Source organism: Temnothorax longispinosus, chromosome 4 (genome assembly GCF_030848805.1).
Source record: "Temnothorax longispinosus isolate EJ_2023e chromosome 4, Tlon_JGU_v1, whole genome shotgun sequence".
NCBI lineage: Eukaryota > Metazoa > Arthropoda > Insecta > Hymenoptera > Formicidae > Temnothorax > Temnothorax longispinosus.
Window position 1 is genome coordinate 5,932,033 of NC_092361.1, and position 18,381 is coordinate 5,950,413.

The 18,381-nt window shown below is 33.7% G+C and overlaps 1 protein-coding gene and 2 pseudogenes across 1 annotated transcript; 1 reads left to right on the plus strand and 2 right to left on the minus strand.

Moving 5' to 3' along the window:
• Positions 1 to 446: 446 nt before the first annotated feature.
• Positions 447 to 5,344, minus strand: LOC139811453 (uncharacterized). Its single transcript, XM_071775737.1, has 6 exons — positions 5,070 to 5,344; positions 4,701 to 4,946; positions 4,396 to 4,586; positions 4,035 to 4,253; positions 3,670 to 3,944; positions 447 to 802 (listed from the first exon to the last, which is right to left on the minus strand). The coding sequence occupies exons 1-6, from the start codon at positions 5,129 to 5,131 to the stop codon at positions 737 to 739; spliced, it is 1,059 nt and encodes a 352-aa protein (XP_071631838.1). The 5' UTR covers positions 5,132 to 5,344; the 3' UTR covers positions 447 to 736.
• Positions 5,345 to 7,175: 1,831 nt separating this feature from the next.
• On the plus strand, positions 7,176 to 9,677 carry LOC139811345 (replication termination factor 2-like; annotated as a pseudogene).
• Positions 9,678 to 9,904: 227 nt separating this feature from the next.
• On the minus strand, positions 9,905 to 15,558 carry LOC139811344 (membrane-bound transcription factor site-1 protease-like; annotated as a pseudogene).
• Between the last annotated feature and the right edge of the window lie 2,823 nt (positions 15,559 to 18,381).

Below are 18,381 nucleotides of genomic sequence, written 5' to 3' on the forward strand. Positions count from 1 at the left end.
GATCTCTATACAACACTGGATGGCGTATGCTATGGAAAAGGACGATAAATTGTGTTACGCATTGAAGACCCGGCAGCCATCTTTGATGAGGTAAAATATGCACTTTTAGGCGGTAAATTCAAATGGGGATAAAGTAAAAAAGTAATAATATGAAGACTTATTTGAAGATTTTTATAGTTAAAACGTAGAAATTACAGTACTCTATTATGGGAAAATTATTATTACTATTAAAAGTATTTTTTACTGCACGTACAATATGTATTCACTTGGATTAAAACATGAATTGTATATACATTTTACCATGTATACAACATCGTATTTTAAATAGGAGACGTAAATAGCAAGTTGAAAATGAGCTCAAAATATAAAAATACGTAAAACTAAATTAAAGATATACAGAAAAATGTCTAAAAACACGTTTTGTGAAGGAAAAAATGTAAAAACAATAAATTGTTTGGTTTATTTTATTTTCAAATTCTTTACAATAAGTATTGTAACTAATAAATTAATGTATTGTAAAGTAAGTCTTAGAAGTATATATAAAAATATTGAATGTAATAAATAAAAAATAATGAATAGATATTAATAATACATAAGATAAAAATTGCAATTAATATTAAATATGTACAATTATGGATTAAATAAATTGATTAGAGATGGAATTCTGATTGTAAATGTAATGTAAATGTAATGTAATATATAAAATTAAAAAAATGTGTATATAAAATTTATATACCTACTGGTGGATCAATGAATCCTCGTTTTCCATCAATATTTCAGTGCAAATTTTATTTTGCAGTATCTGCAAGCAGATCAAAATGTTAAGAATCATAATTATGTGAAGAAAACGAATGGTTTTATCCAGTGGTGGCATTACAATTAAGTTTTAAAAATTATATTTATATAAAAATTATATTTATTTTTTACTGAATTCAGTACAAATATAAATAAAATCTTACATCAGTGAAACCTTACAAAAAAAGAACAATAATTTCAGAATCTGAATAACAGTATAAAATAATTGAAGAAAATAAAAAACTCATCTATAATGAACAAATTATATTACAGCTCAAGTTTTTTTGGTTCATTATGCCAAGCCATGCTATTGTGCTACCTGTTGCAACACTTTCATGCTATTCATGCTTGTTTTATTGCACTCCATGCAAAAGACAAATAATAAATATAAGTTAATCTCTCGAATATATGGAAATGCTTTATATTATCCTAAGGTTGCCTTTCAGACAATAATCTTTAATAGACTAGCATAAAGTTTAAAACAATACTCATTTTGACTAGTCAATGTTAGTACAAAGAAAGGAAGACTAGTCTCTGCTATAATATTACTAAAACCAGCTATCACTGACGTTCCCAGATAATTCGTCGAGTTAGGTGATGACGAACTTTTGTCCCAACAGCAGTTTGAGACGCTATCTTTGTCGCAGCATAGAGTCTTAAATTCAAGTATACTTTGCACACTTGCTTTGAAAGGAAATAAATGTGATTTGTATCATTAGCTGCATCATCAAACATGTGTTCGTTTAACTGTGGAAATAATGTACAAGGCGGTTGTACAAGATCATGCAAAACCTTTGAGCAAACGAGAGCGGGAAAATTAGGTTCGACAGGAACCATACCGTTAAGTTTATCTAGGGAATGCTTCAATAACTTTTCCGTTGTTTCACAAATCCGAAGAACAGATTCACTAGGAAAAAATAAACCTCCGTTAGTTTTAGCCTCTATAAGACAGTTCTGTTCGAATTGTGCCAAATGTTGATCATCTTGAAGCAGAGCATTTCTGCATGTTTCACATCGGACAATAGATTTATTTATTAATTTTCTCACAACCCAACCGGCAATGAAACCTACACATGCTTTTGAGAAAGTTGAGAGCTCAGGCACAGTGATCATAGAGTCATCAAATTCTTTTAAAAAATGTTCCTCTGTTTCATTCTCTTCGTTATAATTCTCTAAATCATATTTTTTTTCTACTCTGATATTAGCAATTTTGTCGAAAACGGTTGGATCATACAAATCAATTTTTTTTTTACGCGTAGAAGTTACTGTTAAAATACTCGTGGAATCCATTGCTTCTACATTTCCATTGACGGCTTGAACCTGATGATGAATTAAAAGTCTTTTGTAAGCTGACATGAATTGATTGGCGCTCGGATTTGGGCACCAACCACCGCGACTTCTAATAGCACAAAAAAACAGTTCTAGATGATCCTGACTGAATTTGTAAGTTAATAAATATTTCAGCTGAGAAGTTTCAGGTTTGACGTAAGTGTCAAAAATTGTTATCATGGATAATATCGCTGTAATAAACCCTGTGAAACCAACATATCTTTTCGTACGGATTATTGGAGTACCGGCAACGTCCGTGATGCCTTGCATATATTCAACGTTTGATAAAATCGACGGTCGCCAAAATTCCTCGTTGCATTTTCTCAAAGGAGCTTTAAACCCCTTAGCAAAGGGATTACGTGAATTTAAAAAGTCAAAGATTCTATTAATGCACCTAATAAACCTCACAGTTGCCTCAGATCCTCTGAATTCCTTTAAATGTAGGTATTTATCACAAAATTCAATTGAATCTGCAACACTGTCACTAAGAGTTTGAGCAGCCAAAGCGACTTTCATTTTCATCTTCCAATAATGGATATGTGCCATTCTCAATTTGTTCCCAGCTCTCAATCCTTCTTTTTCCTGTAATTGAGCTAGAGCCTTGATAAATCTCCATTCAATAGAGTTTCCTTCAGCATCTTTTAAAATTTGTAAATCTCCTAATGTATTTCTTGTAAGTTTAAGCATGTGACAAGCGTCAAAAATGACATGAATTTTTTCTTGAGTGGACGGATGCGAAAAAAAAGGTTTCAAATCTAACAAATCAAAAGACGCACCAAGAGCGCGCATTGTTGCGAAGTGCTCTGGTGGACCATCTAATGTTAAGGAAACAACTTCTACTTCAATTTCATGAAGGCGAATTAAAGCTTCTCTGATAAGTCCCGAATTTGTAGCAGAATTGATTCCATTAATTAAAAAATATCCTAAAGGAATTTTCCACGACTCATCTAAGCTCACAACCATCATAACCAATGCGTCTTTTGCTAACGGAGTAGTCTGATTTGGTTCCATTTCAGTACCGAAATCCACACATCCATAAGTTTTTCCATTAGAAAGTTTTTGCAATGATTTTTGAATAGATATTTCATCCAACATAAAAGCTACCAGAACTTTTTTGTTAGACTTTTTTGATGCTGCAACTTTTTGTTTTAAAGCGTCAAAACTTTCGGAAGTAAAGCCAGGTGCACCATCGATTGTAGAATACCAAGAACGAAGGGTACTAGGGTGTGGCAAAGCCTTGCAAAATTTTTGCCTAACAAATCCGTACGCTTTGGGAGAATAAAAATGGAGAGTCATTGCAAACGACCTAAGAGCTGCTGGATACTTTTCTTTAGATATGCCTGGTTCTTTATTCTTAATATTCTTACGCTGGCACTTCCATTGTCTTTTCTTTGGCTTATTATTTTCTTTGTCATTTTCTTTAATTATTTTACTTTGATTATTATTAAATCTCTTTATAAACTGGGAAACGTCAGTACTAGCAATAGAATCCAAACACTGTAAACCTAATTCTGGAATAGCACGAGCTTGTCGTAATTCACTTACAATGCCTTTTAATGAAGTAATCTTTTTTTTTAAACGTGATTTGTGCTGTCTCAGAACGTGCGCCTGCTTCATCAAATCTTGTGTTTTCTTTTTTTGCTGAATATACTTTTTCCTCATCGTCTTTGGAGATGCTTCATACTGATGATCATGCTTCGTGTGAAGAATTCGTTTCCTAATACTCCGTGGTGTTTGTGGTGTCCTGCTGCGAACTGGACTGTTTACTTCTTCAACAGCTAAACTCGTAGAAAGTGCTACATTTTCCTCGCAGTGTTCGACTGTCAACATTCCGAAAAATTTGTTATCAGACTTTAAATTACTAGATTTTCTGCATTAACTTCTTATATATACACTTAAATCATGTATACCTGAGGAACAATCCATCACAGCTTCTCTCTCTGAATGCATTGATGTGCTAGTAAAAAGACTGCTACTTCTTTGAATTTTAGAAGGAGATGTGGAAAATTCTGACGAAATACGCTTTGTACCTTGCTGCCGTGTTATTGATTGATTATCGTTACTATCATATACTATTACATCACATGAATTGCTTATATTTCCTTGCATTTCTCCTGCAATGGATGTCCCTACAAATGTATATATTTCTGTATACAAAGTGCATTTATTTATTTATTTATTTTACTAAAAAGTTATTTTAATGCACAGCAATATTAATAAAACTAAATAATTACAACTGAAACAATTTATAAATATAATACATTATCATACCTCCGCTATCTGCAGATGAAAACAAAGTTGGCACTGCATTTGCTTTAAGAACTAAACCACGACCTGATGATCGTAAACATTTTTCATCAAAATGGTAACTACACAGCAAACTTTTCTCATTTGGAATGAAATCTTGCAACTTCATTGTCGCTACCCATTTCTCCAGTAATTTGGGATTATTTAAGGGAAATCTGTTTAAAAAGTATTTTAAAGTTCAAATACAAATATTTCGAGATAAACACTACAATTACAGATTTTTCTTGTATTTAAAATAAGTGATTATTTGCATAAATAATTCTTATTACTTGTGGAATGATCTTTTTTTATCCTGTCCTTTCACTGCATGACAGTAAGCACAAACTGATTTGTACTCCCCAAATATTATTGGAATACTTCCAATGCGTAGGCATTTCTTATTTGTACCTTCTTGAAAAGATTTTTCTTCGAAATGATCCGAACATAATCTTGAATGCTTTGTCGGTATAAAGTTTGGTCCCAGACCCATCTGTTGCAACCATGATTGCAAAATTTCCTTATCTTTCAAAGGAAACCTTTACAAAAAATATTATTTTACAATATCAATTTTTGGAAAGAAATTAAATAAAATACAAAAAAAATGACAAAAAGGAAATAACCTATAAGACATAAACATGAGTTATGACTTGTATACTTACTTATGAAGTGTTCTACTTTCGGTCCCTTGTTTAGAGCCACAAAAAACACAGGATGACACCATTTTCAAAACGTATTTTTTGTAAACCACAACGATACAGACAATATTTAACTCACATCTCTCTTAATACAACCCGAAACAGCACTGAACTCCAACAGTAGACGCCGCCATATTAGCATATTTTACCTCATCAATCATGGCTGCCTGGTTTTCAACTCGTAACAAGGTTTTCCATAGCATACGCCATCCAGTGTTATATAGAGATCAGTGGGGGAAAACAAAATTAGAAAGGTTGACATTATTGACATCGAGGAAGTTTGCCAGTCACTGCAGGATCCCCGAAAACGATCCGACATGACTCGCATCGCTTTATTTTACCCACCCTGTATACGAGCTCCGGTAACTTAGCCGGTCAACTTCGACTTTATTAATTTTCATATTTTTTATCGTTTGTTTGGTCGTTTGTTGGTGATTGTTGGCCTAATTACAACGTTTGTTGGTTCTTAATTTTTTTTTAAATTTAAAGAAGAATTAGCATTAAGTTAACCGGAAAAATTTATTTTTAATTTCAAAAAAGCCTAATCGATGCGTAATCGTTTGCTGATGATTGTTGGTCTATTTTTAGCGTTTGTTGGTTTATTATTAGTCTTAAAAACGAAAAAAAAAACGAGAAATTATCTCACATATTAAAGTAATCGAAGATTGGTTTATTATTTGCCTACGACTTAAGCTTTATTTCTATCAATTTAAGGCTAACATCTATAAAACTGCCATATGAATACGGGCCTTAACATCGGCAGAAAATCGCGAAAAGATCAAGAAACATGGTGGTTCGTGGGAAGCACACACACACACAACGGGGGTGCGAGGGGGGGGCCGACAGGGGGGTTTACAACAGAAAGTACATGCTAAGTTGTAAACGAAATTATAAAATAAAGTATGCATGGGGGAGGTGCAGGGGAGAAAAGCCTTTCTGTTTACGTGCGCTCACGCATGTAAGTCCCCTTGCACCCCTCCATGCATGTGCTTTATAATTTCGTTTTACAACTTAGCATGTACTTTATGTTGTAAAGCGAGGTCCACGCAGCCTACCGGCGGGATGGGTGTGGGGGGAGGGGGGGGGCCGAAGGCCCCCTCGCACCCCCCGTTGTGTGTGTGTGTGTGTGTGTGTGCTTCCCACGAACCACCATGTTTTCTTGATCTTTTCGCGATTTTCTGCCGATGTTAAAGCCCCTTGCACAATGCCAGACAACAGGCAATAGGAACAGGAAATAACCAAAAAATCGTTAATTACAACCTAAAAAGTTAAAATGCTATGATTGGTTGGCAACAGGCAATAGGCACGAAATTTCCAACGTGACGGAAACTCTGTGTCTATTGCCTGTGTCACTGTTTATTCTGCATTTATACATGATTTCTGATTTCTATTCCCTGTTCCTATTGCCTGTTGCCTGGCATTGTGCAAGGGGCTTAAGGCCCGTATTATATGGCAGTTTTATAGATGTTAGCCTTAAATTGATAGAAATAAAGCTTAAGTCGTAGGCAAATAACCAATCTTCGATTACTTTAATATGTGAGATAATTTTTCGTTTTTTTTTTTCGTTTTTAAGACTAATAATAAACCAACAAACGCTAAAATTAGACCAACAATCATCAGCAAACGATTACGCATCGATTAGGCTTTTTTGAAATTAAAAATAAAATTTTTTCCGGCTAACTTAATGCTAATTTTTCTTTTTAAATTAAAAAAAAAATTAAGAACCAACAAACGTTGTAATTAGGCCAACAATCACCAACAAACGACCAACAAACGATAAAAAAATATGAAAATTAATAAAGTCGAAGTTGACCGGCTAAGTTACCAGAGCTCTGTATACGCCGCCATTTCTCTTTTTTCATTCGCGTCGTGGTCGTCGTGGACGTGGACGTATTAGTTTGTTGTGTTCCCAGTGTTCTGTAACATCTTGTTTGGTTTGTTTGTCATCTTGCGTTTGCTTCCGTTGGAATCAAGAAAGAAGAGGAATATATATATATTATATATATATATATATATATATATATAATATAAAATATATCGAGATATTGTGGCAAAGTGTGAAGTGTCATCATGGGTTGCGACGGTGGCACTATTCCTCGCAGAGACGAGCTCGTTAGAGTGAAAAAAGAAACCGGAGCAGGTAGGATTTGAAAGTCTATTATAGGCGATTTTTGGCGTGACTTTAGTATAAGCAACCAAAGCTGTATCAAACTGCACCAGCACCAATAGCAACCACCGATAGCAACTTTGGTACATGTATCAAACCATACCAAACAATATCTATAACCTCAATCGGAGAAGTCCGATTTTTTTATTGAATTGCTGATTATTGGGTATTTGAGATTATTTTATTTTCATTGCTTTATTATATCTCGGGTGATTTTCGGTAAATCTGAAGGAAAGTGAATTCCTCATTAATTTGGCTGAAATTTAACATTTGTGTATTTTGGTGCGTAAAACACGAATGTGAAAGATTTTTTATTTCCATTTTTTTTCTTTTGTTATTCTGCGATCTTGAATATTATATTATGTGAGATTAATTGGGTGCCTTTTTTCACAAAATTCAAATACAGGTTTAATGTTGTGAAATAATCTCCATTATTTTATATGACTTTGTCCCATTTATCGGGCAGCTCACAAGAATATCCTCATAGAAGAAACTTGACGGTTTTGAATCTATATAAAGTCTGAGATTTTTTCGGACCTCTTTCATTATCTTGAAATGTGTATTAACCAGGTAATGTTGAAGCAAACAGATGGAACAGATTGCAATCTGACGGGGCTAGGTCTGATGAATAATCTGAATAACGGATAATTTTCTAGCCCAAAGCATAGATGGCATCCTTCGTCCTCTTTTGCGCATACTCGAGCGTTGTGCTGCAAAATGATTCACCTAATTTTAAAACTGATTTGCAGATACTTTTTTGCACGTTGTATGAGTCAGTTTAGAACAAATAATTTCCATGGTTTCAACAGCATTCTTTTTTAATTGTATTTAATTGTAATGTGAAAAAATGCAGTGTCTCAAATACTGCTTTCTTTCGACGTCATCGTGTTCATTGCTGTTTCGTGAGATTTTGTTGTCTGTGTCGCCAAAACATGGTGTTTTAAAAACATAAAGGTCCATACTTAGGTCCACACTTACAAATCATGAAAGGGCAAAAAATGTTTAATCTCAAAACTTTATATTATAAAATATCTCGAATGTAAAGGCACCAAATTAATTTATACATCTAATATTCATATAGAAGCATGTTGTTTATTTAATCACTTTTCTTTTTTGTCTATGCTTGTACAATGATCTACATTTAGAAGAAGACAAAGTTTAATATTGTATTATATAATTATTGACGGAACGTAAATAATTTTTTTTATGCTTGCTTCTTTTAAAGTAATTGCGGAACTACTTTTAAAGTGATTTTAGTAAATAACTTTTTTGAATTATGTATATTTGCTTTTATACTTAATGACCTTAATAATTTACCTATTTATAAAATTTATCTATTTATAAAATCTAGTAATCTATCTGTAGTAATTAATTAAATATTGTATGCGCTTGCGTAATAATTATTTATCAGAAAGACAAGGAAGCGGAATTAGCTTTCAAGTGGAGGCACTGTACGATACGGCAATTGCCATTGCAACCACCGATCGTGGGTTGCAGCTTGGGTCGTCTGTACAGCAAAGAATCTGTGCTGGAAGGTCTTTTGGATCGCAATACTTTTCCAGAATCTGCTGTACACATCAAGAACTTGAAGGATGTGAGGAACCTTAATTTGACCACCAAACCCAGCATTCAATGGCGACAAAGCTGGAGAAAGGAGATGGTTACAACGACGGAGGCAAAAGCCCATATATTTGTCCAGTTATTGGTTTGGAAATGAACGGAAAATATAAATTCTGTTTCTTATGGTCGTGCGGCTGCGTAATGAGCGAACGTGCTCTCAAAGAAGTAAGAGTACAGTAAGTAAAATATCCGGTATTTATATAGCAGAAATAAATACCGACGTAATTTAAAGTTTAACAAGAAAATGTTGAATTTCACAGTTTATGTCACAAATGTCAGCAATCGTTCGAGGAGACGGACATAGTCATATTAAATGCGGAAGATGACGATCTGGATCTCATGAAGGAGCGAGCGGTACTCAGGAAAGCTAGTCAAAAGAAATCGAAAAAGAAGAAGTTAGATGATGAGGTACCAACAGAAGAGAAGAAGACAGGCGAAGTGTCCAAGAAGAAGATGAAGAAGGAGGACAAAGTAATCCCTAATTGAACAACAATCACAAGGCCGATGATCCTGCTTATAAAAAAGCTAAAAGCGATTATAGCGTCGCAAAGGATTCTAAAGCTCGAAGTTTTCAAAAGCATTTTTACCACTCATAAAACTGCTACGGAGCAAGATAGAGCACACTGGGTTACTTATAATCCATTTTTATAATTGATGTACCTAAAGTAGGGCTAGAAATTATTTCTTCAAAGAGAGGAAAAAATGTAAAAAGCAAATTGTTTAATATCATGTTATCTCATTAGGTCTAATATGTAGTTTAATAATAATCTAGGTTTAATATTATATTATCTCGTTGGTTAAAAAAATAAAGGCAATAGATAGCATGTGATTTTTTTTGTATCAAAATAATTTATTTGTATAATCTACAAATTCATATGTCATATTGTATGTTTTAAAGGCACATAATATCTAATTTGCATATAAATGTCTTGGAATTTAAATATACCCAATTTCCTAAAAAAATTACCTTAATATACGTTTTATGTACAATACACAGTAATGGTTTGTGCGACGAATAATTATCAAGTTACATTTGCGCAGGTATCCTTCGCACAACTAATGCTCGAATGGCTCTAAATATTCTGAGTATAATACGTTTCCTGCGCGAATGTCTGTTCAATCCCAAATGATTACACAAATACACGAAAGCTATCACTATAATAACTATTAATATTACGTATTTCCATTGGTATACAATTATTTGTTCATCTCCCTGATTTTCTTTCGTATCATAAGCCAAAAATGTCTGTGTCGGATTTTGCAACGTAGGGATACTAGCTCCACCAACTCGTCTCTTAGCCACAAAGTGTCTGTATCCTGTACTACTGAATTTGCCGCGCTCATGGTATCTCCTATAGAGAGCAGTCTTCTGAGGCTTGCAAGTTCTCTGTAAAAAAAAGAAGAGACGAAAAAAGGAATATTCAAGTAGTTTACAAAACCGAAACGATTAATAATTAATGAAAAGGTATAAGCTTGAACACTTTACACGAGAGCCATCAGCCGTTTTTAGCTGACTTCTGATTATTCAATCCTTCATCATAATTATAGGACATTGGGGGTGCAATTTTAAAACGTCGACTAGAATCTTGATAATTTTCCTCTAGCATGCATTACTTTTCCGAAATCAAGATAGGAACAAGAAAAGAATTGGACAGGTTTACGAAATGTTTGGAATTGGATTGGTATTTATATATGCATGTAAATTACTTACATTGGCACAGATTCATTAACTGGTACAGGCATGGCATATACAGGATGATACAAATGGAAGAGATCTGAAAACTGCCTGCTGGCTCATTAGTCATTAATACTTTACTGTGGCGACTAAAATGATTTTCTTCATTCGACGTGGTAATTCTCCAGTCTCTATACTACTAGTCGTTTTAACAGTCTTGTGCTCCCTCTGATTTTCATCCATGAAAACAGTAGGTACGTAACCTGTCGTTGTGTATTCTAAGATAGCATCGAGCATCCAAAAACAGGCTAAATATGGATAACAATACATTTTAACAAGTAAATAATATCCAAACCATAAAATTATGTAATTCAAAGATTATCAAATTTTTCAGAAAGAAACGAAAATTTGAAATATCGTGTAATGTAAAATATTATTTATCATATTTAAAATATTTTGTCATTAACATCTCTTTCTTGTAACAACATACCTTTTTGTAAATGGCTGTCATCGATACAATTTGAATCTCCATAAACAACGAGTCTACCGGACGTACTCGTCTGCTCTTTGACATCGTCATTCTGATGTGCTTGATCAACTTCGTTATTAATCTTGTCATTATGTGCCATTTCAACATCTTTCTCACTAGTCACTTGTAAAAGTCCGAGTATCGGTACAAGCTTAGGTATCCCTGATTCTTTTTCCAAAAGTTCTTGACCTTGGTCATATAACTCTGCATACAGAACGATTCCGCCTTTTGGAAATCTGAACAAATATAAAATCTGCTGTATACAATCTAAACCAGTTTTCCCCGCGCGCAAAATATTTTACCTAGTTAGTGTAGTGCCAGACGCGAATATGACTGGCGCATGTTGGCCAAGAGTGAACTGACCGTTTCGTACTTCGTCGCCAAATGCCACACCCCAATTAGGATAAAGCAGATCGTTTATAGCTGGAATATTGGCACCTCCCGTCTCAGGTATCCACCATCGACGGGTATTCTCGTCATAAAACTTTATTTTTCGCATGACTGCTGTATTATACCAGTCTGCAAATACAATTACTGATAAACCGTCTTCTTCCACATCGTGTTTTAGCTTTACCACCTGTGGTTGAAAACCAATTATCAGTTATAGGCATTTTAGACAAGGTCGGCATTTATATAGGCGGTAGAAACTAGCATAATTTTGTGAGACATAAACGCATACTTCTTCAGGGAAAAATTCCTCTTCCGTATCTACGATAAGCAGGGTCCCGTAATGTCTTGCGTCGAAACAAGTGAACGGATAGCCAAGCACTTCAAGATAATATCCGGCATTACGTAAATGTTGATACATGTCTTTAAAGTTTGTATGTATATGATCTCCGTTCCAGTCGAGAGGATCGTTCTTTACGCGCAAGTCATCTCTAGGAAAATATCCAGGTGGATATCGCAAGTTATGGTACTGATCCCATAAGATACGTTTACTGAAGAGATAATAAGAGATATAAATAATCTTATTAAATATCCACGCAACATATGTCAGTACATTATGTTCAAAAGTAACGATTATCTAACACATTGTATACTTTTACTCACTGCCTAGGAGGTGTGGGTATGACTTTTGCCTGCAATGGGAGTGTTATTGTTGATTGCCGTGGTTTACCTGTGCCATCGCTCTCAACCGTGAGTGAGATATGACCTGTACGAAAATGTAATGCGTGAAATGTCTGCGATAATACAAATTGATCTACTAGAGAAACAAAATTATATTCAAACCTTGTGTGATGCCCTGCCAATCGTGGGATGTTGATGGGACTGTTATAGCAACTGCTAACCAACCGGACCATGGCCACAAGACATCGCTGTGCGTTATCGCCACATCAATATGTTCACCATTGCCATTACCGGCATACGGATGCCAGGTAAGATTTACTACATTTCCAGCCACACCCAAACCATTTATTATAGTTACATTGACTATTGTGGGCATACCGGTATGATATATAGCTTGAGTACAGTACGGCCACATATATTGACACTCCGTCAAATCTATGTAACTAATCATTAACAGAAGAAGAAAACATTAATTACTGCATCATGTAATCAAGATTTGATCGATCTATTATCTTATTATATTTAATATACCCGATTGTGTTATTACATATACATTATAAACAATAGTTCATGCTAATGAATCGATAGAATTAATTAATCAAGCAGATACAATTAAGATCAAGTAATAGACAAGATTAAACGGTATTTTTTTTATATAGGAAGAAAAGTAAAGAAAAGTTTACCTTGGATGGAGCGTGACAGTAGGAGTATATGACTCTAAGAGATGAAATGCCCGCAAGAGATCTAATTTTCCTGCGCCTTGCTCGAACATACCAATCCCAGGTAAGCGACGGGCTGAATTCAGTAACACTTGTTTCATACTTGCCGGTGTTACCTTACATACATTTATTATTACTTATTAAGCATAAAACGCAATAAAATTCTATTTTCCTATAATATTCTGTAGAATTATATATATATATATATATATATATATATATATATATATATATATATATAAAGAATCGATAATTACCTTCTCTTTATTAATTTTAGATACATTTGTATCTACAAATGCACTAGCTAATAGCGCTACCGCGCCGGCAACGACAGGACTAGAAACGGAGGTACCAGAGAGACTTCTACATCCATTCTGCAAAGCGGACCCTCTTACTCCTGATCCATATATGACTAGGTCAGGTTTGATTCTACCATATCCATAAGGTAATTCCCACGTGGTCATGCCGCGCGAAGAGAACCTTGCTATTTGATCGTCCCAATTGATGCCTCCTACACCAATCACATCCATTTGATCGGCAGGATTATTTAAAGTGCTGTGCAAACGAAATACCATGACGTACAAACACAAACTAATCAGACTTATAGTTCTTCTAGATACACGGGAGTTAAAGGAACAGCTCAAACTTTAAAGCGCATACAATATTTGTTAAACTAATTGTAAGTAAAATGTGTTTAATTAATACGAGTGGAAAGAGTGATCATTTTGAAGATATATGTATATATATATATATATATATATATATATATATATATATATATATATATACAGGGTGTTTTCTATAACATGTGGAACCCACTTCAGCAGTGGATAGGAGACAAAAAAAAACAATGAAAAAAGTTCATATGTATAAGTCCCACATGTTAGGAAACACCCAGTATAGAGAAGTGATTTCCGATTCTGTAGCGGGATTCTGTAACTCGTTAACGACAGTTTCGGTATCGTTGCACAGCTATTATATATAGTAAAAAAAAAAAAAGCTGCGCAACAATACCGAAACTGTCGTTAAGAAGAGTTACAGAATCCTGCATCTGGTAATATAAAACTGAAAAGTCTTCCTAAATTCTTTCTTTTCAAATAAACTACATGAAAATTGTAATATTATTTTACTTACCCGTATAAAGGTCCGTCATTGCCAATTGCAGACACCATAATGATACCATTAGCTGTAACCTCCCACACTTTATCGACGAATGGCTGGTCCATAAAATCTGGACCACCAATGCTCAGATTTAACACTGTCACCTTGCGAAATATGGCATGATTGAATGCATCCAAGAACCATGAGGTATAAGACACCTATTACATTTCAGATAATACAAATTTTTTTAAGTGATAAAATTACAAGTAAAAAGAAAGCACGAAGAACGGAGATACCTGAGCATTTGTGAAAACGCGAAAAATATGAAGATCCGCATCTGGAGCAAAACCAAAACAATCTCTAGAGGATGACGCGATAACGCCAGCTACAAACGTCCCGTGGCCTAGGCTATCCTCTCGAGTATTTTCATTCGTCCAATTTATCCTCTCTTTGATATTCTTAAAATGTGGATGACTAGCGGCAAGCCCAGTGTCGAATATCGCTACTTTTATATATTTCCCAGTAATACCCTTTTTCCACAAGACATTAGCTTCAAGTAAAGACGTAATTGTTTCGGTATAGCTCTTAATAATTTTCGAGATGTATGTCTGTTTGTTGATTGCCCAGGCTGAACATTCTGAAATTAAGTATTTTTTTCTTAACAACAGCCTTAGATATATTTCAGTATTGAACAATATAACCGTTCAATACTGAAAATTCATCGATTTATAGCTACATTGATTTTATGACATTTCAAAATTTTGACAATTTGCAAACTTACATGATCATTGATTCTTCTTTTGGGGTTCTTATGTGCTAAGACATCAGAATCACTTGACGTTCTATTGATAAATTTTAAAGTTCTACGTATAAGTCTTTGCGGTGACACAGTCTTTACAAGTGGATGATTACTTAAAGCCCTAAGCCCTTCATATTTATCCGTCTCTTTTAAGTGTATAATATCGAAATCGCTAGGATACACAGATGCTGCATTGTTGCGCAATATGATCTTCCAGTTCTCAATGTTAGACAAGTTTAAAGCAGCTCTTATATAATTTTCTCGTGCACATGCTCTATAGTAACCATTGAATTTGATTATATACTCATTTTCAACTACACTAGAAGAAAATGCGACTTGAACTTCTTGAGTATCATGACAGGATGGGCCTAAAGACACATGTGTTTTACACAGTGGAGATTCTGCGATACAATCATTATCGTCATGTTTTTCAGAGCTGCTGTTTGGATAATTACGGCTCGATCCATAAAGAACGCAGAGCGAAAGTAAACAAGGAGACATATAGTAAACATGTGTGTAGCTTCATACTATTGATTCTGACTGAGAACTATGCTTCATACTTAGCCAAGGATGTAGCAGGCACTAAGTTAAGATGTGAAAATATTTTCGAGTGACAAGAGCAACTTTTCCTTTTCTTTTTTAAATACAAGAATGCTCCTCACTTCTTCGATCACATACTTCTTGTGTTCTGTGAGGGGGAATTTGTAGTTTTTGTAATCAGTTCGTGGCGCGGTTTGAAATTGAATCTTTAGATCAATTAGTTCGAGCGGTCCAAAATGACCCTGAAACCAGACACGATCACTGTTAGGCCTCTTTATGAACATTCATCACATTCTAACCTCAACAGACGGCTTTCGCAGAAAATGATTTAAAGTATTTCGAATGATTTACAGAGCGCATTTTAATTGCGAGCTATTTTATGTCGTTGAGAGACTGCTTTGACAACGTATCGATGTAGATAATTCACATTTGGACACAGTTTAATATATGAAATGTGTACTATGTATGTATGTATGGTAATAACCTATAGGGTCTGTTTCTTTTAGCTGCACTGGTAGAAACCCACAAGCTCCCAGCCAGCGACCTCTACAGTAATGAAACTTACGATACATGAAAAAAATCTGCTTAATTTGCTCCTTCATAATATGCATGTTTCATAATTTGCTCCATTTTACTTTTTTTTATAAATAAATGATAAAGTTAGTAACAATGTAAACGTTAATATAAGGAGGTTGAAGCGATCCAGTTGAGTCAATTGACGGTTTAGAAAAAAGTTTTTTATTAGGTCATTAAAAAATCTGTATTAGGTATCATTTTATTCTCCATACGCTGCTATTGCATAAAACGTATAGTAAAAGTATCATATTATGCATCTTTATATTTTAATTAGCTAAAAACGAAACACTTTTTTTGCCAATGCCAACTTGAAAACTTGTAGTATTGCTAATTATTTCATATAAAAATGGCATGAATATATGTTTTGCCGTTGATAGAATGAAATAATGATTCTTACTGGTAGCTCCCTTGACAATTATATAAGCTATCGATTTTTTAATAACTTTCCGTCGATTATATTAAGGGTCGACAGGAGTCAGCTCTGGTAACTTAGCCGGTCAACTTCGACTTTATTAATTTTCATATTTTTTTATCGTTTGTTGGTCGTTTGTTGGTGATTGTTGGCCTAATTACAACGTTTGTTGGTTCTTAATTTTTTTTTAAATTTAAAAAGAAGAATTAGCATTAAGTTAGCCGGAAAAATTTTATTTTTAATTTCAAAAAAGCCTAATCGATGCGTAATCGCCCGCGAAAAACGATTGTATTAAAACCGTATTAAAAGCTTATATGAATTTATTAAGAATCTTATTAGAATCGAATATGCAAATCAATTATAATTTAAATATGTCATATTTAAATCAATTAAAGTACCCCATCTTATTTAATCTATATATGGATTAAACTGGACCTTGCTTTGTTAAATATGCAAAATCAGCCGCACAGACCAAAAGAAATGCAGAGTTAATATGGTTTTAATTTGCCAAATGTGGATTAAATATGGTAATAAATTCAAATTAATTTGTTAAATATAATCATATAAGTCAAATATAATCATATATAAGTCAAATATAATCATATAAGTCAAATATAATCATATAAGTCAAATATAATCATATAAGTCAAATATAATCATATAAGTCATATAAGTCAAATTTGTCATATATAAATGTTATTTGATCTTATTAGAATTTTATATAATTTTGTTTTAAATTTAAATTTATACCAATTTATAAATTTAAACAAGATTATATAAAATTTTATTTTTTAAGCGTGCTACTTTATTATAAGAGTGGACTTCACGATATAACTGATACAAAAATTGTGTCGTTCCGAGACAGTGTCGTGTCTTCTTGATACCGTTATCTTATAACACTCTTTGTCAAATTTTAATTACGAGAAACAGATCACATCGAATGCCATCTATCGGATACTTTGAGATGCAATATTCTGATCTGATCATATATAATCTTATATGACTATATTATTTTTTTTAATTTGAATCAAATATTTTACATGTTAAGTTCGACAAATAAAGAAACAAATTTTACCGCAAATATTATTTAAACATTATTTAAACAAAATACGTTTTAATAAGAATCAAATTAAAACCAAAGGGCCTAGCGGAGTAAGCATATGAAATCGGCCCTTGATCATACAGAGCTGACATTAATGTCACAAGTTAGTACCAATATGATAAAACTTTCCACCAAATATTATTTTAAAAAATCCACTTTTTTAGAAGTTATGCAGGGAGAAAGTAAATAAAGAAATGTATTTTTCTCGAAAACCACTTGACCGATCTTGATGAAAAAAATATATGTTATGTAGACTAATAAAACTAATTAACAAAAAAATGTCCAAAATGTTTGCCAAAAAAAAAGACCAAAAAAAAATATTTGAATTTTTTAATATTTTTTTTTAGGGTGATATTTTCGAGGTACCCCTTTGAAATTTTTACGAAATTTCTCTTAAAGTGTCCACTATAACATATATTTTTTTCAATTTTTTTTAAATGGTGGAACATAGTTAAAAATACGAAAATCGTAAGCGTCGCGTCACTCCGGCGCACAGTGCAGTGCCATTCCGCGTTGCGGGTGTTCGATGTAACTTTACTAGCACATATGTACGTCTGCAATTAGCCTATAATATGTATACTTTTTAATTTTTATAGTTTCCAGAGTTTACCGCGTGGAGGTTGCAGTACGGTTTTAAACTCCTTATTGGGGTGCTTTTTTAACGTGAGTCCCCTCGCCTCTCACTATATTTCCGTAAAATCGGGGTGCTTTTTTAACGTGAGTCCCTTTGCCTCTCACTACGTTTCCGTAAAATCGGGGTGCTTTTTTAACGTGAGTCCCCTCGCCTCTCACTACGTTTCCGTAAAATCAGGGTGCTTTTTGAATGTAAGACCCCTCGCTTCTCATTACACCCTACACCTACGATTTATTTAATCTTCTTCACTATCACTGTCTATTATTACTGGAATGTTATTTTTTTCTTAAACAGATCGCTCAGTATTTCTGCTGGTTTCAAAATTTTCGCTAAA